General features: G+C 41.8%; 1 protein-coding gene across 25 annotated transcripts in view; it reads right to left on the bottom strand.

Moving 5' to 3' along the window:
- The window catches only part of RBFOX2 (RNA binding fox-1 homolog 2), a gene marked incomplete at its 5' end in the record, with an annotated part of 173195 nt that overhangs the window by 48856 nt on the left and 100929 nt on the right, over window positions 1–23410 (bottom strand). For 20 of the 25 annotated variants that reach the window (XR_014160931.1, XR_014160932.1, XR_014160933.1 and 17 more), the window contains 2 exons: window positions 436–582; window positions 17852–18076. Coding sequence is in view for 21 of the 25 variants with exons in the window: in XM_081879507.1 (XP_081735633.1) it covers window positions 436–582; window positions 17852–18076 (372 nt within the window). The remainder of the gene's footprint in view (window positions 1–435; window positions 583–17851; window positions 18077–23410) is intronic. The other 5 variants (XM_081879493.1, XM_081879492.1, XM_081879506.1 and 2 more) reach the window with 1 other exon arrangement.

Here is a 23410-nt window from a genome sequence, read left to right on the forward strand (position 1 = left end):
CAGCCTGAAAGCCCACAATCCTAAAGCCAAAAGATTGAAACTAGGGTATACTCTTTTTAATTGGATCTTGAGGAGGAACGTCATTTTCAGGAAATGAATGTGTCCTTCAGAAGGAAAACATTAACTCACAGTTACATATTCACACCACCTGGATCCTCCTTGTTTGATCTCAAAGAACCGGATCCAGACCCCTGAGGGAACTGCACTATGCAACTGAACACACCTGAGGCACAGGTGTACTTAATTCTTCTCTGTCAGACTGCGGTGACTTTGAGGGGGGAAAACTGCAGTCCCGAGGCACCCCCCACCCAAACAGGGTGGGGCCTCGTGAGAATATATTATGTTTTAAATTGTTACTCATTTTAAACCTTCCGGGGGGGGGGGTGAGAGAAAGAGATACAGGCCTATGGTTCCTTAAAGGACATATTAACATACCCCAAACATCTGTCGGAGATCAGGATCCCGAAAGCGGAAGGGAATGTTGGAGACATGCAGCCGCTTTGGAGTAGATTTGCTCTCGGTACTCTCGTTGCTTTGTGTCTGTGACGGCTGGCCATCCGTCTGTGCCCCTCCTTCTGTCTGCTGCAATTAATTAAAAAATAAAAATAAAAAGTGGAGAAGAAATCACAAAAATCCAGCCAAGATTTATCCGTTTATCAGTTCATGTCTCAGGTATTTACACCACCTTCCTTGACCTAGTATCTGAGCACCTTTAAAGTAAGTTTGATAATAACAGCAAAGTTTAACAAGCAATCCTTTGTTCATGCAATGGTTGAGAGAAGAACAAAAACAGTAAGAGAATCTCCACAGAGCAGGTTATTGGGAGATCAGTTGCAGATAAAGCAGAGCAAATGACTGTGCCAATACATTTACTGCAGAAGTAGATACCTTTTAATTTTTTTAGACCGAACCTTTCTTGAGGCACTACTTTCAACCTGTGGCATTTTTTATATATGGATCTAATGTTGCACCCATATTAGACATGTCCTGCTTGGCGTGCTTCCACTAGCGTTTAGCTTTCAACATGTCAACATTTCAAGTTTATAATTACAGCAAACAGAATCAACAGTACACAGCACTTATACAGCACTTTAACATAGTCAAAGCATTTTACATACTGTTTTTTCCAACAACCCTGTTAGGTAGGTCAGAATTATTCCCAAACTGCAGGTGGTGGCATTCAAGCTGAGAAAGTGTGGCTTGCCTAAGTGAGTGCAAGGCAGAGGTGAGATTCTAGCTGTGGTGCTCTGATTTGTAACACTCTCTTGATCACTATGCCATTCTAGCTTTAAATAGTTCAAGTTTATTTTACCATCATCTCACAACTAACGGCTATATAGGGCCTGGTGTACCTTCTATGAAATGGGAGTTTTTTGTGCATGCCACCCGTGGGTCCATTATTTTTTTTAACCCCATAGAGCGGTTGCTGCTGGCATTACTGCATCAGTTTGCTACCCCACTGCTCCTGAGACTGCGTGCAACTGCTGCCAGACGTAAAGAAGCCGTGAGGGCCGCTAGCAGTAATACAACCTACTTCTCCTTTTCACTGGCTGTGCTTCTCTTGATACCAGTGCTGCCTTAATGGACAGCAAAAAGACCTTTTATACAGGAACTACAGCTTTACAGCCTAGCAAGTGGGTTTGTGAGGTGCCCTGCTTCCAACATCTGGTGGCAAATTATTCTCATCAACAACTACTTCCACTGTCTCTCTTCCCAATCAAATCTTTTGTTGCCCTCTCGACATTTATACTGATTCCCCCAAAGGAGACTGTAACTCTTATAAGATGCCAAATTTTCGTTTCTTAAATGGACCTTACATGGTGGTGGAAACCAAGCCACATTTATATACAGCCACATTTATATACAGTCATAGGAAAAAGAAAGTGCACTCTCTTTTAATTTTTTGGTTTTATGTATGAAGACATAATAACAATCATTTGTTCCTTAGCAGGTCTTCAAATTAGGTAAATACAACCTCGTAATGAACAACGCATGACATATTACACTATCTCATGATGTATTTAACAGAAATAAAGCCAAAATGGAAAAGCCATGTGTGAAAAACTAAGTACACCTTATGATTCAATAGCTTGTAGAACCACCTTTAGTAGCAATAACTTGAAATAATTGTTTTATGTAGGACTTTATCAGTCTCTCACATCGTTGTGGAGGAATTTTGGCCCATTGATCTTTACAACATTGCTTCAGTTCTTTGAGGTTTGCTGGCATCTGTTTATGAACAGCTCTCTTAAAGTCCCACACAGCATTTCAATTGGGTTGAGGTCTGGACTTTGACTGGGCCATTGCAACACCTTGATTCTGTTTGTTTTCAGCCATTCTGCAGTAGATTTGCTGGTGTTCTTGGGATCCTTGTCCTATTGCATGACCCAATTTCGGCCAAGCTTTAGCTGTCGGGCCGATGGCCTCACATTCGACTCTAGAATACTTTGGTATACAGAGAAGTTCATGGTCGACTCAATGACTGCAAGGTTCCCAGGTCCTGTGGCTGCAAAACAAGCCCAAATCATCACCCTTCCACCACCATGCTTCACAATTGGTATGAGGTGCTTGTGCTGATATTCTGTGTTTGGTTTTTGCCAAACGTGGTGCTGTGCATTATGGCCAAACACCTTCACTTTGATCTTCTCTGTCTAAAGGACATTGTTACAGAAGTCTTGTGGTTTGCTGATAGGCAACTTTGCAAACCTAACTCGCACTGCCATGTTCTTTTTAGAGAGAAGACGCTTTCTCCTGGCAAACCTTTCAAACAAACCATACTTGTTCATCCGCAACTGGACCTAACGGTCAGGGGTACCTTTACCTTTACACTTGCTGATGATCAATTAAGCAAGGGCATTTGATTAGCAGCACCTATCTGCTACTTAATTCCTATGGAAGCAGGAAGGGTGTACTTAGTTTTTCACACATGATTTCTCCAATTTGGCTTTATTTCTGTTAAATAAATCATGAGACAGTGTAATATGTTATGTGTTGTTGTTCATCTTAAATTGTATTTACCTAATTTGAGGACCTGCTAAGGAACAGATGATTGTTACTATGTCTTCATATGTAAAACCACAAAATTCAAAGAGAGTGCACTTTCTTTTTCCCATGACTGTAAGATCCTGTTAAAATTGGGTGTAGGATACAATTATTATGAGGGTGCAAAGGACCACGTTGCTCTATGCCAAGTGCTATAAGTCATGAAAGCTGACATTTCACTGAACAGCAGCAAGTTAACCTGAAGTGCAGACAACCCTTTAGTTATTAGCAGGATTTCATAACGTAAATTAGTTCTCCATCCTGCTTCTCCTTCTCTGTTACCAATAAGGCTACAATGAAGAACAGTGTCTTGCTCATGTTCGTAAACAACATAACAATCCAGTTTCGTAGGGCAGCGTCTCAGATAACCATCAGAATACCTCACTTGAAGTGCAGCTTTTGGCTTATGTTTACTTCTAAGGTGTTTTACTTACTTTAAAATCCACTGAGAACAAAAGATCCATTGTGTGCCATGCTCTTTTGCATGTACCGTCTCTAAACTTATTGTGCATTACAGATGACACTGGGACCTAAACATGGTGAAAGGCTCTAAACATTGAAAGAGACAGAAAGCCTTATTTAATCTTTGTTTGAATCCTTCCTGCAGGAGATTTTGTGTAAACCTTATTACGACATGGTTAACCTGCACCATTAGGGAACCCAGTTTTGGTGAGGTCTGAAAAAACGTGTTCGCTGACTGATGTGTTCTGGCAGGAGCAAAGCGAAATCAATAATAATCTAATTAGTTTTTACCGCAGTTACAGCTAAGGAAAGCACAATGAAATACTTGCTGGTTTGCAGGTGACTTAATACTTCATGCCTGATTCTTCTTGTTTACAACACAGGCTAACTCCTCTTCATCATTAGAAGCATGAAAGGTTATTTTGTAGGTTTTGATATGCTTCCAATTATTTTAATAGACAATCATGTTAATGTGGGGGTGGGTTGGTATTCAACTAAGTTTTACTCAGAACAGACCTCCCATGTTCATTAATTTCAATGAGTCTACTGTGGGTAAAATTTAGTTGAATATCAACCAATATATTCCAAGAAATTTGCATGCTTAGCTATGCACTTTTTAAAAAAATGTAAGTTTAAAACCATAAAAAATTATCTTCAAGAAGAGCTGCTGGTTCTTTGTGGATTTAGTAAAACAGGTTTCAAAGTCCCTGGCTGAACTACGAAGCCCACTGGATGGCCTCTGGTTTTTCAGCATCTTACAGCCTAAGGCTGTAAAGGAAAGAAAGGGTGGATAGTGCACATTTAAGTCAGAATTCCTTGAAAGAAGGGCTGGATGGCCATGTGTCAGGGATGCTTTTGTTGTGATTCCTGCATTGTAGGGGGTTGGACTAGATCACCCTTGGGTGCCTTCCAACTCTACAATTCTATAAAATGCGACAAGTACGAAAATCCAACATTTATCACCATCTATTGCAGTGCCAACATCTACTTTTAAGAATCTAGTATGAAAGGGTACATTATCAGAACCCAGCAACTTAAATTATGTTCTCCAAAATATTAAAATGATGCTTTCATGTGACTTCATAAGGACTATAGAATTCCCAAAAGAAGTGAAATAGGTCCCTCAGCCACTCTTAAAAGCAGCACCACTAGGCTCTATTTGTCAGCTGCTACTCTTTCTCTCTCATTCTTTTCCAGATATGACCTTGGACTTGTGTATAAGCTTTTCAGGACAAACAAAAGCATATTAGCAGCAAACATTCACAAGGCAACGTGCTGAGCAAAGCAAGAGCAGCTTTCAGCTTTGCTTCAATCAGGCAATGAATGCAACATAAACTCCATCTGAGCATCTGCAGTCACACAATGCAAAACAAGACACCAAACAGCTGGGATAAACTAATTTCATTCAACCAAGAATCAATTTCAACCAGCCCCAAATATCAAATACACACATGAGTTTCCTGACAAAGGTACACCTGATCACATCACAAGTATACTATTTACAGTGGCTTCCAATTCCCTCCTCACTACACTGACAAAATTATCTCCAAACAAATGCATGGCGCACCCTGAGGGGAGAATCAATGCAGCTGGCTTGTGATTAAATCACACTAGGCTGTTTGGCAGTTTTATTTTTGATTTCGTCAGAGTCCTCTACTCCCCAGGGTAAAACTGTCCAAGGAGGAGGACAGAATGCATGACATCACATCTATCATCTGTGCAGACAACCACTAGGAAATAGTCTCCCTAAACAACCCTTGGATATCATTTCTCCCCCCATGGTCCAAGGGGTCTCTCTCTTTAAAGTGCTTTTTTTTTTTTTTTTGCACTCTGGAGCACGGCTAATGCAAATTTCCAAATTCTGAGCAGCTTACAGCAGATGGTGAAATTGGCAAGTTGACACAGCCTTCCAGATGGCCACAGACATACGGCCCATCATTCCCGCTCCTGGTTACAAAGGGTGCACAGAGTGAGGAAACTGGGAACATGGCTGAACTGGTGGTTCTCAGTGTAACAGGGCTCCCATGGGTGGTGTGAATAGTTGGCGGGGATGTCCCTGCTCCTCCCAAACCTCTCCCAGTGGATACCTATACTGGGCCTGGCAGCAGGACCCTATTCACTACATAAGCTTAAAAGGTGAAGTGCATAAAATTATGTATTGTGTGTGACGAAAGTGGATAGGGAGGTGCGTTATTGTTCTCTCTCTCTCTCTCTCATAACCCTAGAACCCAATATCATCCAATGAAGCTGAAATGTGTGAGATTCAGGACAGACAGAAGAGAGAGAAAGAGTGCTTCTTCACACGCTGCAGTGTTAAACTGCAGAATTTGCTATTACAATTTGCAGTGATGACATCAACTAAACTGGCTTCAAAAAAGGGAATTGGACAGAATTGTCGACTCCCTTCTTCTGAAAGTGAGATGAGCGCCGCAACCCCATAGTTACCTTTGACTGGAGTTAACCGTCCAGGGGTCCTTTACCTTTACCTTACTAGCCATAATGGCTATATATTACCTTGAGTACCAGACACAGTATGCTTCTAAATAGCGGTGCTGGGGAACATGAGTGGGAGAATGCTATTGCACTCCTCAGCAGCTTGTGGGCTTCTCCTATCCATCCGGCTGGCCACTGTGGGAACAGAATGAGGACTATTTGGGTCTTCTTATGTTCTCTTCCTCACTCCTTGTCTTGTTAGCATGAGGAGTAAATGGAGCAATCAATGCTTAATCCCTTGGGAAAATTTTGCATTCCTAAGCCCCATAACCATCTTGTGGGTGTATACTGCCATATTGCTTTTCTGTGCTTCTAATCAGAGGCAGCGAGGACAAAGGATTCACTTCTGTGGCTGCACCAGGTTATGGCACACCCTGGCTCAAGATATTTGTGTGGTTTCTTCCTTGGTGTCTTTCTGGCATCACTTTAAGACACCTATTCTGGAACAAGTTAAATTTGTCTGTTAACTATTCTTTTTATCTGCTGTCCTATCCCGAATTCTTATTAGTAATTAAACAAAAAAATTACAATCATTATCATCTTGCTTTTAAATGCCCTGGCTTGAATTGTTAGCTGCCTAAAGCACATTTCAAAAGCGGAAAGGAAAGATAAATTTTTTCCTTCAATAAACAAACGAACAAATAAGGCTCTGTTCTGTCTTAATCAACGAGCTGTGATTTTGATTGAGGAAGGCTAATTACAAAAGGATTTGGAGAATCCCTGCTCTAAACAGCCTGACCTAATCTTGATATAACATTCATACAGAAGAAGCCAACCAGTTCTGTTGGAATAACTTCTAAAGACTACAAACCAATGGAAATATAAGACTACGTAGAAGCTGAAATTTGTGCCCCAATTAATGTTGTGTTGTATATTGAAGAAAGCCAAGGTCTCAAATATGAGGAACGTGGGATGCCTCCCTTTTCCAGATTTCCGGTGCACATTTCACTCCTCAGAGCATGACAGACTTCTGAAAGGTACATTTAACTTCAGACTTCCACAGAGATTAAAATATCACATTAGAGCTGCCAGAATACACCTTACTCTTTATGAGGTCATTAAAACTATAATAAAACACTGATTACCACAAATTAAGTTTTTTATAAAAATTGACTTCTGCCTCTCAGTTTTTAATTTCACTTTAAGTGATTGCTCACTAGACAGATGATGAATATAATAGACCCAGCCTTCTGATCTATTTTGAAGACAGCTTACACAGTGGCCTGGCAGGAGAAACCACCTCAAGTGTAGCTGATTAATGTATATACTTTAGAAAACAACTAATCTTCCACTAAGAAGTTTCGGCTCCTTCAGGCTAGCTCTCTGTCAGTGCCTCATTATAAGATACAGCCCTTTCTTTTCTCAAGGTTGCATATGGCTAGTCAGACTCTGCAACAAAATTAATCTCTTCAAAATATATCTGGGGGGAAACCACTTGCTAAATATTCTGCATTCTGCTTGCAATATTTAGATTATTTTTTTTCAGAATTCTGGCTATTTTGGCAAACTGCTGGATGGCAGATATGAGATGAGACAGCATGAGAGAACAAGAACCAGGAACCTTTTGAGGTAGAAGGGGGAACTGGGTCAGACTTAAATCTCATGTAGACTGACACTGGCAACTATACAGGCAGGGCTGAGGAAAAAACACTGTCTGAAAATGTGGAGAGCCACAGCTAGTCCATGTAGAGCCCATCGCTGCTCACTGTCCTCCTCATCATGAGATAGTGAGGGTGATTATCTTTCTCCCCCCAGAAATACAGAACGGAAGAAGGAAGTCGAAAGAGTGAAGCTCCTTCCCAGTTCCATTTTTGACTCCTTTTCAAGGCTCAGATCCGTACCTGAACTGCTGGACCAAAAAAAAAAAGAAAAAAAAGATTTGCCTAGAGGATAGGGTGGGAAATGGGGTGATCTGGGGGACTGTGGGGATGGAGTGAGAGTGAGCTACTGAGACAAGGGACACACATGCACCCACAAGCTGGATCCAGTAAAATGGATAGTCTTGAAATTACCCCCCCCCCCAGGTTTCTCACCACCACATCATAGGTCATCTGGTCAACAGCTATGTTATGTGATTCACTCATGATTTTGTCAAAATCCTATGTAAAAATAATGAATATCCTAAAGGATCCATGCCTTGGATTAATGTTTTTGTGTTGCTGACAAGCACCAAATTTATGGTTTTTACAGTGCAGTCCGTCAGTGTACTCTTTAATTTGATTGTGTCTGGTGGGACCCCATGTAAAATAAAGCACATTCAGGAAAGCCATGGAATTGCAGTGTTGGAAGGGATCCAATGGTCATCTAGAGACAAAACACATCAGATTCAATGGTAAATGGGATTGTCAAAGTCCTTTTTCCAGGAAATCTGCCCCGTTTCTGCTCTCTTTTTATTTATTTTTTTATTTTTTTGCCAAGTAGACAAGTTAAATGTGCATAAATTGTAAGCACACTGTATATCTATATCTATACACACACAAGCACAAACATATAAACAAGAGGATAGGAGCAGCAAGATGGTAAGCAAGAGAGTGGTGAAGGAGAAACCAAAATGGTGACAGGAGCATATTGAGAAAAATGAAGAAAAGAAAAACGAATGGCTAAAAGTAACAATAAAGAATGGGAAAAGCCATAGAAAAAATGAAAAAACGGGAGGAACCGGAAAGGAACAGGAATCAATGACAGGCAGGCGTGTGCTTGCTTTCTCGAAGGCAGGACAGACTGAGGTGACATCGTGCACCCCGGGAGTCACCTGCTTCCCAAGACATTGTGCCTGCCTCTGACCACTTGGTGGGGCCCCTAAAGCCCAGCCCAACAGCCTCACTCACACTGCACAAGATAAATGAGAGCTCCCTAGAAAGACAGAAAGAGAGGAAGGAAGGAAGGAAGGAAGGAAGGAAGGAAGGAAGGAAGGAAGGAAGGAAGTCCCTAAAACTCACTGTGGAGAAAAACTAGAGAGCCTTTGCTGAGATACTGCAAATGCAGTAGCCAGATTAAGAAAACTGAATGGAAAGGTGACTGCTTATCATAGCATGCAAAGATGAATCAAAAGTTGTTTTGCAGATTCCAAATGTTCGACTAGATTGTTGCCATGAACAAGAATATGGAAAGTGGCTGTGAGCATATGCAAAGTGCTTTTGCCTCACTGCTTGCTGTTGCTCATTGGAGGAAGGGCTCATTGGAAGTCAGAGACAATGATTTCCACTTAAGCTTGAGCCCCGGAACCTCTCAATTAAGCAATGCCTAAAGGAAAGGCTGTGTTATGTGAAGGAGGAGGGGAGCAACAATGCATTAAATCATTGCACTGGAAAGGCAAACAAAAGTGTTTGCATTTTTGGAGCAATCAGTACCCCCTGTACCCTGTACAAATTGTCACACATTTACTACTTTTCTCTCCTTGATACTTTATGAATAACCGCCTACAGAAAATATGGGTGCAGGAGTCAGAATGTTTGGGAGTTAATCACATCTAACTGAACAAGAACAGATGGCGTTTGCCAACAGCTGTATCTTGCTCCAATCAAATTCCAGTGTGTTCTGTTGTTATGAGTGCTGCTTCACACATTACAAAGTTCTTAGCACAGGCACAACATAGCATAGAAACCGGAAAGAACTGAAGAAATCGGCTGAGAGAGGCAAAGCAAGTTAAGTTCACTGTAGCCTGGAGGCCCAGTTTGAAATGTCATTGCAGATCACCAATTAAATTTGGCGTATCAAGTCTACTCCCCCTTGGATAATACCCCTATACATCATGATTCCCTCATATGATTTGGCATGACCATTATTTATTAGTCAGAACATCCAGGACTAAAATATTGTGCAGCCTGAAGCTCAGGAATGAGATGGACGATCTGAAGATAGGGCAGAGTATACATTTCCCTCACTTAATTTTATTGTGTTACTGTTCTTTGCTTTAAGAAGACAAAGCTTCCTGGCAGAGCAATTGATTCATTCTGAAAAGAGATGACTAAAACACAGATGACAGAACTAGATGAGATGTTTTCTGGACATCCATACAATTCATAATCCTAAGAAACCTGCAGGAATCTATTTCAAACACTGTCATCTATACCTTAGCCACTGCCAGTTCTTGCACTTATAGGATCATAACTGTCAAATTACAGGGATACACATGCATCAGCTTAATTGAGAAGTTTCAGCCATGGACAGCTGACAGCAGAGAAATTATTAAGAGGGGGAATATCTATGTGAACAGGCTGAAAGTTGAGAATACTGTAGAAAGATTTCCACTGCGAGTTACTCAAATTTCTACTCTCATGTCAACCTCTTAACAGAGACAACACCTAATCTTTACATCATGGTCTGCAAATCAGGAACATACCACTAGCTTGCATTGTCTCCTGGTCTCCATGATTTGCTGCAACCATGATTTCTGAATCAGATTTTTTAAAATAATAAAAGGCTTAGTGAAAACCAGGACTACTTGAAAACCATGATGTTAAACCGTGGTTTCAGGTGGATTTGCAAACCAGAATTTGGGGCAATCCTGGTTTGCAGAAACCACAGTTAAATCAGACTGACAGATTTTAGTATGCTATACTTAAAAGCAGACCACGGAAGAGAGGGGGAATTTGTGCATAAGCCAGCATTGACTAATGTGAATTAATCTAGATTTCAGAAGTCTCTGTTAATGTCATACAGACATATGATTAAAAATGTTGAGGTTGGAGTGAAGAATTCTACTGCTGTCTTTTGCAATTATTCTGATGTTAAATTCAGCACAGTAAGTTCCCTTGAAGACATGTCTGGGAACTTCTTGACTGTGGTGTTCATCATAAGAAACTGATCTAATGTTCTGAATTACTATGATGATGTGGGAAAGGCAAAGGAAGACCCTCCCCCCGTCCAAAAAACCCCACTACTAACAAATCCTCCTGTATTTTGTGCTTTCTTTCCCCCTTCCAATTTTTTGGGGTTCTCACAAACAGACTTGTGATGGATGGTTATATACCTAGACCAGATGGTGCAGAAAAATATCCTGGCGAGGCAGCATGCTAAGCACACCGTGGGGTGCTTCAGATTTCCCAATATATGAATAGTCATCAAAATATCTTATGGTATACAAACTAATTCAGAATTACAAGGAATACACATTAGAGGGGATCAGGGGCACTTTATTTGTTTATATTAAAAATAGTAACCACATAGGTTCTGAGCTTGTTTGTCCCCAGACAATTGTCAAAGAAGGATAATGAATGTCTCTGTCTTGGCTGCAAGATGACATTTAACTAGTAGGCCAGTGATACAGAGTTGCTGGGAATGCAAACATATTGAAGGTTTTTTTGGATGGGAAACTAGAGCTTCGTCCAGTGATTGAATGATTAACTTAACAGGCACATATAAGAAGAATATACTATGGTAACTATGTACTCTTGTGATGGAAATAATAAACAGTTACCAGATATTAAACACTGGGATTAAATGCAACAGCTAATTCAGAAATAGAAGCTTTGCCAACAATTGAACTGAGGATAGAACTACATGTTCAGCAGAGACTTGAATTACCAGACCCTGCTCTCTATGTAGCTCTGCACAGTGAAAATACAACTGCTGACAAAAAATACAGGCATTAAGATTAGGCATAGATACTTTAGAGGTGAGGTCAGGTATGGGGGACTCCTTGGTCCTGAATGGGGTAACTGTGTCCCTAAAAGACCAGGTGCACAGCCTGGGAGTCATTCCGGACTCACAGCTGTAAATGGAGACACAGGTCAGTTTTGTGTCCAGGGCAGCTGTTCACCAGCTCCATCTGGTACACCAGCTGAGACCCTACCTGCCTGCACATTGTCTCACCAGGGTGGTACCTGCTCCAGTTATATCCCACTTGGACTACTGCAATGTGTTCTATGTGGGGCTACCTTTGAAGGTGACTTGAAAACTACAACTAATCCAGAATGCGGCAGCTAGATTGATGGCTGGGAGTAGCCACCATATAACCATATAACACCAGTCCCAAAAGAACTATGTTGGCTCACAGTACGTTTCCAAGCACAATTCAGAGTGTTGGTGCTGACCTTTAAAGCCCTAAACGGCTTTGGCCTTGTATACCTGAAGAAGTACCTCCATCCTCATCATCCAACCCAGACACTGGGATACAGCTCTGAGGGCTTTCTCTTACAGGAAATCAGGCAGAGGGCCTTTTTGGTAGTCACGCCCAACCTGTAGAATGCCCTCCCGTCAGATGTCAAGGAGATCTGTGATTTTAAAAAAACTTCTGAGGACAGCCCTGTTCAGGGAAGTGTTTAGTGTTTGATGTTGGATTGGATTTTTACTATTTTTTGTTGGGAGAAGTCCAGAGTTGCTGGAGCAACCCAGTCAGATGTGTGGCATATAAAAAGTTGTTGTTGTTGTTGTTGTTGTTGTTGTTGTTGTTATACAAAGTATACTAATTTAATAAATAGTAAGTTGGCTGCAAGAGTACTTTGACACAGAATCCTCAGGCTGCACACGGAATTAAAATTCCACAATGCAAATTAAAGTGTTCGCAATATGGTTAATATTATTTAATATACACAATTAACGTATTTAATTAAATATGTAGAATTGAGTCCCTGACAGAAGAAAAAAGCTGGGAATGTACAAATAATAGTAATAATAATACTAATATTTTTGAAGGCTTCTAGTCAAACTAGTGGAGCCTCTTGTGAAGCCATTAAATAAACATAGCCTGTGAAGAAGAAGTGTGCACAATGCTGGACTACCCTCCCCTAGACATCCTCCAAACAGTCCTGGTATGGAGTTGTCTTGGGTTAGTCTGCAGTACACTCCCCACCCCTCACCTCAAAAGTGAATAAACTGGGGTCGGAGGGAGTTGTGGCCCGGGGAGGGGCGGTTAGGGTAGAAACAACCGGCTGTTTTTTAAAGTGGAGCCATAGCCTGGATTAAGAATAATCCAGGCAACACCCCACACTGGAAGAGTTTCTAATTGAGAATATTGAAAAGGGAAACATGCTAAATAAGGAGCAAACCAGAAACGGCAATGCGAAGTCCAGGGACAAAGCCTGAGTGCATTTTCAGACTGTTCAGTCGGAAGCGCACCAGAGGTTGTCTGAGCAATACAGGAGAGTGGCTGTGGGGATAGGGTGGCAGGGATGACAACTGGGATTGAATGTGATCTCACCAGGCCTTGCTTCTCTTAACTCTTCATCATATTTTCCCCCATCATGAGGGGAATGGGATATGAGGCTGTCTGAAATAAGACTCATAACTGGTTACACAAACAGATGATAAAGAGTGCCTCTGAGGATGTGTTGAGGTCTTCCTCTCTAAGTCTTTTGTCAAGGATCCCAGGAAGAGACAAGACTTTATGGCCTCACTTTGCTATTATCTGGGTCAAGAGGGTTAATGCACCAAGGAGAGCCCAATAGGTAGCGAGGGACAAGGCAGACGAGCTCCACACTCCTCGTGCCACCCCAGCCAGAGGTACAATGGCGACCCCAAAGAGGAGGAGGAACCAGTAGTGGTGGAGGCGATTTTGCAACCTGCCTGCGGCCTCCTCCTCAGCCTGCTCCAGAGCCATGCTAATCCCAAAATAATCCCAGTCCTTTCACTCCTGCTCTAGCAGCCCTCCTCATCCCAACTCCAAGGCACACAAACCCCAAGGTGGAAGAAGAAGGAGGAGTCTCAAAGCGGCTAACATTCTCCTTTCCCTTCCTCCCCCACAACAAACACTCTGTGAGGTGAGTGGGGCTGAGAGACTTCAAAGTGTGACTAGCCCAAGGTCACCCAGAAGCTGCATGTGGAGGAGCGGAGACGCGAACCCGGTTCCCCAGATTACAAGTCTACCGCTCTTACACCACACTGGACCAGCTAGCCAGCCCTCATTTCCCTAAGTGCATCCCAATCTCTGCTGGGAAGGAAATGCCAGTTGCGGAGAACAGCCCAGGCAAAGCCTGGCCTGGAGATATGGAGCAGGTGACAACTGACCAGATTCCCAGCCACTTCCTTACCTCCCCCCGCAGCTCAAATCAGGGGACTTTGATGGATTGGGGGAAGAGAGAAAAGGCTTCACGTCTACATTACCCTCTGCTCTTGGCCCTGGCCAAAAGCCCACTAGCGAACTGCCTACCTCATCCCCTGAAGCATTGGCTTTCCTAATGAGGCAGGAAATCCGTGGTACTTAGCAAAGGCTCCCATGTGTTGGATCACCCTGCTTTAGAGAAAGACTTGCTCCTGTTTAGTGGCAGCTTTAGGACTGAAGAAGCTTCATGACTTAGGTTTATATGTGGGTAATTCCAGAAACTGCTGGCCCGCTCATTGTTCTCTATAATCTTGGCTGAGAAGTGTTTTTAAGGCCTGTGTTTTTAAGGCCTATTTGCGTGGCACAGAATCTTGAGTCAAACAATTTGAGCCAAGAGTGTGTTGCTCTGGAAAGATCTCTGGGAAATTAAAAACTCGCTCCTAGGGACTTTAGATTCCAGGCACATATTTAACTACTGAAGGAACATTTTAAAAATGGAGAACTTGTGACAGATCTGATACAAGACAAAAACATTTTAGCACCACAAAAGAGTTCAGGATGTGGTTATCCAAGGTTTTTTCTACCAATGGAGATAAATTGTCCCACATTCTTAAAAATAATTAAAGCTGACTTGTCCCTGGCAGAGCAATTCCAAAGCAAAGATTGCTGAAGAGGCATTAAACCTGAAAGCCACAACCCTACATCATGTGATAAAAAATATGAAGCAAGGGAAGCTGCAATAATATTCTTTTTGAGATCTGCTCTACTACTTGTGCCTGAAACCTAGATCTGCATATAAAAGATCCTTCCAGTGGGATTGATGGGCTCATGGCTCAAAAACCAAGCAGAAATTCAACCAGTTACGAGGCTACAGACTTGGCGATCCATCATATATCTCACCTACTCCATTGTTTTTCCGATAAATATGATTTGGCAGGCAGCTAAGGAACAGTTATGGTGTTTCCAGAAGAAGGATTTCCCCCAGTGCCAGGTATAGCAGTCACAGGATATACAGGGACTATGCCAATTTCCATTCCAAGGGTCCAAACATTACTAGAGAGACCGACACGAATGTCAGGCTGAATTAATGACATGCGCAAATTCTGTTTTCCTAATGTGTAGTTTTCTTGTGATACTCTCTCTCTATTTGGGGTTGGCTTAAAACAGCCATAGGGAAAACAGTCAGCATGACAAGGCCTTAGGCTAAAGGGTAGGAAACAATGCCATCATCCCAAAGGGTAAAACTGGAAACCTACACCCCACCCCCGAATAGCTTTCCTGCACATGTGCAGTTTACACACACTACATTGCACTGATTACAACCATGAGATGTAAGAGCCAAAACAATAAAGCCTAACAATTTATGGAGATATTTCAGACAAGCCTCCCTCAGAGCCTTCACTTTCTGTGAGGTCTCCCTCCCCTACAGCAAAATTTGTAGGTGAGATCTCATCAGGCTGAAGGCACTAGGTGAGTCTCCCTGGGGAGAGCATTCCACAAACAGGGAGCCACCACAGAAAAGCCCCGTTCCCATGTAGGAGGTCCATTAAGAAAGGCCTCAGATGATGGTAACAGGGTCCAGGTAGGTTCATATAGAGAGTGGCAGTCCTTTAATGATTGCAGTCCTGAACCGTTTAAGGTTTTATAGGTCAAAAGAATGTGCAAAACTGGCTGTAAACAGCAGCACTATCAATGCTGTAGGGGGGGTGAGATTCTACACCTCCTTGGGGATGCTTGTTCCATTGTGGAGGAATATTTTACCCTGCTCAGTGATGGCTCCAACAAGCATTTTTCTTGTCTTTGTGGACTCCCAACAAGCTTGACTCTCACTACTTCACCAAAAGAGAACGGTCATCTTTTTTAAAGGTTGTCATTCTGATCACCTCAGCTCACCACTTGAGATGTGCAGGCCCCTATCCTCACTCTCACCAGTTCTCTAAGCAGTTGAATTAGCTGATGAGACGCAGTGCTCTTTCATGCAGTACACTGAGATTGCCTCCTAATATGGAAGAGGAACAGGAGGCTTGGCAGCAGCTGGTGACTAAGGTCAACGCTCCCATTATTCATTCCCTGCTTCATTGTATTAAATTAAATAAACGTCTGGACAAAGATGAAATCAACATAAACGCATAGAGGCAGCTCAGAACCGGTATACAGGAGATCCCATTTCATTTGCAGGATTCATATCTTCCATTGTCACACTGCAGACATCAAGCATTTCCATGCAAAAGATCTAAGACTGTGTTGTACTTTCAAGCTTGGGAGCAGATAGTATGACTCTACACCATTAGGCAGGACTTGTTATAGCGACCAATAATGCTTTACCCTACTTTAAGTGCATCAGGATTTGGCTTCCAACAAGAGCATTAGGTTTAAATAAGTTAGTTTAGTACCTTATGAGCCAAAATGCCTTCTTTTTCAAGTCAACTGTTTATTTTAAGCAATTTTATTTTATTTTAAGCAATGTTTTAAGGTACTGATCCATGATGCCACCTGCTCACCAAAGATAAAATGCTACCTAATGCTAAGCATCTCTATACACCTCAAACTGGTATTTTCAATCATATCCTTCCATTCAAGGCGACTGCACTCATGCAGGACTTACTTGGGAGCTATGTGTGTGCTATTAGCCAGCTACGTTACAAGAAAACTGAAAGCATTAAAAGATTAAATCCATCCTTTGCACCCAAGATTCCCACCATAATGCTCTTTATTAGGAAGTTAAGACTTAGCAAGTGGCTTAACAGATGGATAAAGCTTTTCGTTTAGATAATCTGCAGGCATATTGCCCAGTTCGAGACTACAGAATTATGTCAAAAAGGGAACAAAGTAAATGGCTTTGTGGCAGTCCGAGAGTCTTGTCCACAACACCATTTCTCAATTCCATCATGGTGCTGCCTTCAAATCTTCGCCACATTATGTCATTCAGAGGAACAAACTATTCTGATTCATTTCCCCCACCCCATTCTAGAAATTCCCCCTAAAATGGTCCTATTCTTAACAACCAAAGGCAGCCACAATCAGCAGGTCTGCTCACCAAATCCAGTGGTCCATTCTTTTAAAAGATCCATTTAAAGTTAGACCAAAACACAGAGGAGCTTACAGGTCTCCTTGTGTCCCTTTGAGTGAAGATTGGATCTTCCTCACCTCCTCCTTCCCTTTATCCTACTTAATAGAAACAAGCAGTACTGACAGAGAGGAACTGAGCTGCATCAGATTAGGTGCAATAAGGGTTTGGACACCCACATTTGCAGGTAAGTTAACCTAGAAACTTGGGTATCGTGATCCCATCATGTCCAAGCCACACTGGTTATAAAGGCACCTTTCACACTGATGCCAATCAGACCCATCTGCATTCAATCCTGCCTCTGCAAACTGCACAAAGGGAGAGATTGCAAGAGAACGTGATCCATACAGAGAGGGGGCGCAGGGTGTGAAAAGACCCCATTATGAGGGCCCATCAGCCACATGAAAGCGGACTGGAGGACAGGTCAACTAGTTAAGAATAAAACAAGTTGGCTTGATTTTTCTGTCACCTTCTTAATTCATTCAGCCTGGACTGATTGATTGATTGATTGATTGATTGATGATTGATTGCAGATGAATAACAAACACCTGCCCTTCTCAGTTCTCTTTCCAATGCTGGGAGGAATTCTCTTCTTTGGTTATCACAGCTTTTGCCAGGGAAATAGGGAGAAATTAAAAATAAAGCTTGGAATGCAAAGGTACTCCCCAACCCACCGGCCGGACTGAATGTCTAGTTTTTGCCACAAGAGTCCTATCTATGTAGTTTGGGAAAAATACAAATGCGAGAGATTAGGCATTCTCATCTGAAATAAATAACGCTGCACTGCTCAGCCTTGCTACGCATACCGTAAGAGATCCATTCTGTGTGGTGGCTGTGTTCGTGTTCTGTTCTCCGTGCGCCTGTGTACTCCCGTAGATTGTCAGATTGTGCTCGCTGGTCTGGCCTGCATAGTCCTGAGTGTGGGGTACGCCATACTCTGTGGGGATCCCATTCTGTGGGGGAGGTGGGAATGGGATTGTTGTGAATGGCTGGACCATCGTGTCAGGAGTGGCTGTCGGCTCCTGGTTACCCTGCGAGTGAAAAAGAAAACAGCATTTAATATGCCATCCGTAAAAAGAGCTCTTTCAACGAACAGTCTTTCAAGGGTCCAGATAAGTTCTCTTTCATTCCTCAACAACAAGAACATATACTCCCCAAAGAAGCAAGCAATCTTGTCTCCTGGAAACCATCTGCACACATTTTCTTTAGCATGTTTAATGTGTAACAATAAGTGATAAGATCAAGTTGTCAAGCTCAAGAGACCCCCCACAATCCTATTAACTGAAGAGAAGCATTCTATCAAACTGAAATACTGGGTTCTTACTCATGGCACCAGAACAAAGCTTGTTCTTGTTGCTGTGTTTGTTTTTTTTTAAAGAGGAAAATAAAACTGCAGAATATTACAGCAGATTTGTACCCCGACATCTCATTAAACTTTAGAATGGGTATCAGTTGATACATTCTTTGTTTACTAGTACAGACCATCCCTCCTTCACTGTAGTTCAAGGTAGATTGTTTCGAGGTTACTTAAGGAGCACCTCCACCTATTTGCTGCATAAAGTGCCCTGCCATCTGAGTCAACTCACTACTACTCATTAAGGCATCCTTGTCGGCAAGGGCAGTTGTAATGACTGCTTACCCCCTAACCCTGCAAACAGTTTGGCTGGGGAACCAGAGAGTGCCGTGTGATCTTCTGTTTAGTAGAAATAAAACAAAATTTCACCATCTATATTAATTTGTTTAAAATATGGTAATTATTTTTAGTTTTAGTTTTGCTAGTGTAAGCTGACAATGGAGTTTCAGAATGACACCCAAAGATAAAAACTTTAAAATAATAATAATAACATTAGTTAAGTTGACTTCATTATTTCACAACAAAAATCTTCACAGCAGCAGTCAAACAAAACAAAAACATTTTGTTTTTTATGATTGAAGTGTTTTTGCTGTCCTAACAAATCAAAACCTTAACATTTGACCAAACCTTTTAAAACTGCCTGAGCCTCAGTAGAACCTTCTATCTGTCAAGCCTCATAAGGCTGAACCCCTCTTGACCTTTAGAAAGCGTTTTTAAAATCCTCAGGTTAGGTAGGTATTTGAATTGATGTGGTAGTGCTTGGTTTTAGCAGATTTTTACATGTTTTTATAAAATGTACTGGTCTTACTAGATTACTGCTTAACTGTAATGATTCTGTGCACGCATGTTTAATTTTTACCTTTTTACGTTTTGCATTTTGGCATATTTTATCTTTTTAAAAAATTCTGGGGTTCTCCAGAAACACTAGGAAATAAGAAGCTGCCTTAAATTGAGACTTTGGGCCCATCTAACTCAGTAATATTTACAGCAGGGGAGCTGAACCTGTGGCCTTTGGGTAGAGATGTTCTTTGGGCTCCAAGTCCCATCATTCCCACCCAGTATAGCTAGTGGTCAGGAATGATGGAAGCTGAAGTCCAGAAACACTTAGAGGGTCATGGGTAGCCCACACCTCACACCTGGGAGAGCGATTGCAGGTCAAAACAGGAGTTTTCCCCTCCTCCTTGGAGATACAGAACTGCTACTGAACCTTTTGTATGGATCACTTGTGCTTTATTGTCAAGCTATATAACCTTTGGACTAGACAGCAGAACACATTTTAGAAATAAAGGCTTTGAAGATGCCAAATGGAAATCAAACACATAATCACAGTGCCAGTTTACTGTAATGCCACTCCTTGCCTGCTTTTCCAAGAGAGGAAGGTATGAACAGCAGCGTTGAGAACACTCTCCCCTAATCATAAGCATCACTACTTTCAAACAATGCATTAATTATATTCATCCCAATTTGTGGTAACCCACAGAGATTGCCATGCCAGTGCACTGGGCTTCTAGTAGCACTTTCCCACAAATGCTGCTTCAGATGTATTAGATGTTTGACAGCTATTAAACAGATACGCTAAAAGCCACCCAGAGAACATCAGCCGAGTTCTAGCACTTTAGAATGATGATGAAGCTTTCTCAAGCACATGATTTCCATCACCCAACATGCACTCTTGAACAAAAAGAGGTTTTCTTAGAGTCCGCATACTGAAATCAGGAGAATGCACAAGGTATTCTTCAGAATTTAATGCTACGTTGTGAGGAGACAACTCTAAAAGGCTCCCGCCCTAGCACGAGTCATTTACAATGACTCTGCTGCACAGAGAACATAAAAAGGATGTTAAGGTTTAAATTCAGATTAGACAGTTAGTTAAAATCCTTCTACCTTAGATCTGAACCACATAGAAAGACAAAAAATCTCTTGAACAGAGACTTTTAAATTGGATCAGTTTACCCAAAAATAAGACTGGGGTCAACATTTGTCAAAGGAGAACAAAACTCCTTGCAGAAAATCAAGGACATATCTTGCCTTTGCCCACATCAGAGGCAGGCCTCATCTCTCCAATTCATGGACCATAGCAAAAATCCACTGGCCCTGATAGCTACATAATGGTCAGGAAATAGAAAAGCCTCCAACTGCAGTCCTGTACCCACTTACTTAGGAGCCAGACCACTGAATTCAGTGAAACTTTTGAGTAGAAATGTGTAGGATTGCACCGTCAGCCACCTATGGAACTAAGGAAAAGCAAACTTGGCCCCGCAAACCTGCAGTAGCTGTCCAATATAATAATAATAATAATAATAATAATAATAATAATAATAATAATTTTATTTGTACCACACCCTCCCCGGCTGGAGAGGACCATAGAAAATGCCACACATGAAAGATACAAGCAAACATGTTGACTCCCATGCTGGTAAAATTGGCTGAAACCAACACAGAATAGGATATACGATAGTTTGCTGATTTGTCATGGATTTTTTAGCTGTGATTCCTACATTGCAAGGTTGGACTAGATGGCCAACTCTACAATTCTATATAATAATAACAGTAATACCATATGATGATGATTTTTTAAATTATCATCATATGGTATAGCCCTTCTGGAACTGTGTCACCAAGCAACATGGCAGAGGACTTTCAGTCTGAATAGTTCTCCACAATAAAAGGAAAAAAGAGGGGGACTACAGCTATTCTAATGAACATGCTAGTTTTCCAGAAGCAAGGAGTCCAGGAGGAACCATGCCAAAAAGGCTGCATCATAAGATCCCCACCCCCTCCCGCAACACACATTAGCCCTTAGTTATACTGCACTCTGCTTAACTCCGATATTTTTCACATTCCTCCCTCTGGCAACCTAGAGAGATTAGGTTGTACTGTATTTGCAGAACTGCTTTATAAGTTACTTTTCCCCAACAAAAAGATCAATTTCAGGGTTGGAAAACAAACATGTAGTTTGTACCATATGAAAGACAACAAGATTGTTTTCTATTTTGCAGGAAAAAGAGACGAGGAAACCAACGTATCCGATCCTTCACTGCATACTTGCAATGCCCTTCATATATTAGAAAATACATATCCGTACACCTACTACGAAAAATACAGCAGGCTGTATAAAGCATCCTCAGTGTAGATGCAAATAATATGCCTACTCACAGATCTGAAGCAGCGCAGCTTGTTGCAACACTGAGAAACATAACCCAGAGACAGGGAAATTGTGCTTTAGCATAGCACGGAGGATCACTGTTGGTTTTCTCCAAAGGGAACCACTGTACAAAATAGTATTGCAGAAGAACACATGCAGAAGCAGGAGAGGGCTTGAAACGAACTAAGGAAACGTTCTCTGTGCATTATCAAATTGCCTGCAACTCTCATTTTAGGCAAAATGAAACTATGTTAAATTCAGAATACATCTAGCTAACGCCAGGTCATTCAGACACTGGCTGAATTCCAAATTTGTTCTGACACTAGCATATCTGGCCAGTGTCCCCTGGGAGTCATGTGATCATGCATGCCTGTAGCAGGGAGAAGGAGAAGGGCATTCAATGATAGCAGCGCACAGAAGGCATACAGACAGCCTACACAATGACGACCAGTTTTATTTACTGAATCCCTACAGGACAAAAACACCATGTTTTCTACCTTCACATAAAGTGCTGCTTCTGCATTTCTATTTTTTTAAAAAAATATTTATTAAGGTTTAACAATTACAAATAAAAGAAAAACAGACTTCTGCATTTCTAAGCCACCAATATTAATTAATTGTTTTCCAGCTGCCAGTCTCAGTGGTATCTTCTAGCTTATATATGAAACAGGTTTCCCTCCCCCAACTTCCTTTTGTTTACACTGCAGGAGTGGGAAACCTGTGGTCCTCTAGCTCAGTGTTTCCCAACCGTGGGCCTCCAGCTGTTTTTGAACTACAATTCCCATCATCCCTGACCACTGGTCTTGCTAGCTAGGGATGATGGGAGTTGTAGTCCAAAAACAGCTGGAGGCCCAAGGTTGGGAAACACTGCTCTAGCTGATGCTGAACTGCCACTCCCACCAGCCTCAGCCAGCATGGTCAATGGTTAGGAATGATGGGAAATGATGTCTAGCAATATCTGAAGTGGGAGGCACAGGTTTCTCACAACTGTTCTACAATTTGAACTAAAAAACTAATAACTAAATGTTGAGACATAGCTGGTAGATCGATTAGATTTATATACTTTCACACATCAAATGCATACATACAGTGTAATGGTGCTCTCAATATTCCATTCAAAGTAATAAAATAAGGAACAAAAAAAACCTTTCAATTTTCAACAGAGTATACATTCCATAGCACTTTCACCTTGCTTAGAATTATGAGGAAAAACCTGACCTACATTGGCTCCCAGTACGTTTCTGAGCACAATTCAAAGTGTTGGTGTTGACCTTTAAAGCCCTAAATGTCCTCGGCTCAATATACCTGAAGGAGCGTCTCCACCCCCCAACGTTCAGCCCGGACACTGAGCTACAGCTCCGAGGGCCTTCTGGTGGTTCCCTCACTGTGAGAAGTGAGGTTATAGGGAACCATGCAGAGGGCCTTCTTGGTAGTGGCACCCTGCCATCAGATGCCAAGGAAATAAACAACTATCTGAATTTTAGAAGACACCTGAAGGCAGCCCTGTTTAGGGAATTGTTTAATGTTCGAAGTTTTATTCTGTTTTTAGTCCTCTGTTGGGAGCCGTCCAGAGTGGCTGGGGAAACCCAGCCAGATGGGCGGGGTATAAATAATAAAATTATTATTACTATTAATGTGATCTTACTCTAAGTAAAAAATGTAAAGGAAATAGTTTATTTATTGTTTTGATTGTTCTAACCAGTCTGCAAGTACACTTAGGTCTCATCTACACTTCCAGCTGTCCTGTGCCTAGAAAGTACGGGACCAAGCAGTTTTGCGATGCCTAAAATTTTCCATTTTCTCCACCCCTTTCCCCAGGAAAACCTGCTCTTTAGCACTGAACTGGAACAAACGTCAGTCCCAGAA

Source organism: Podarcis erhardii, assembly GCF_964252035.2.
Source record: "Podarcis erhardii genome assembly, chromosome: 10".
Classification (NCBI taxonomy): domain Eukaryota; kingdom Metazoa; phylum Chordata; class Lepidosauria; order Squamata; family Lacertidae; genus Podarcis; species Podarcis erhardii.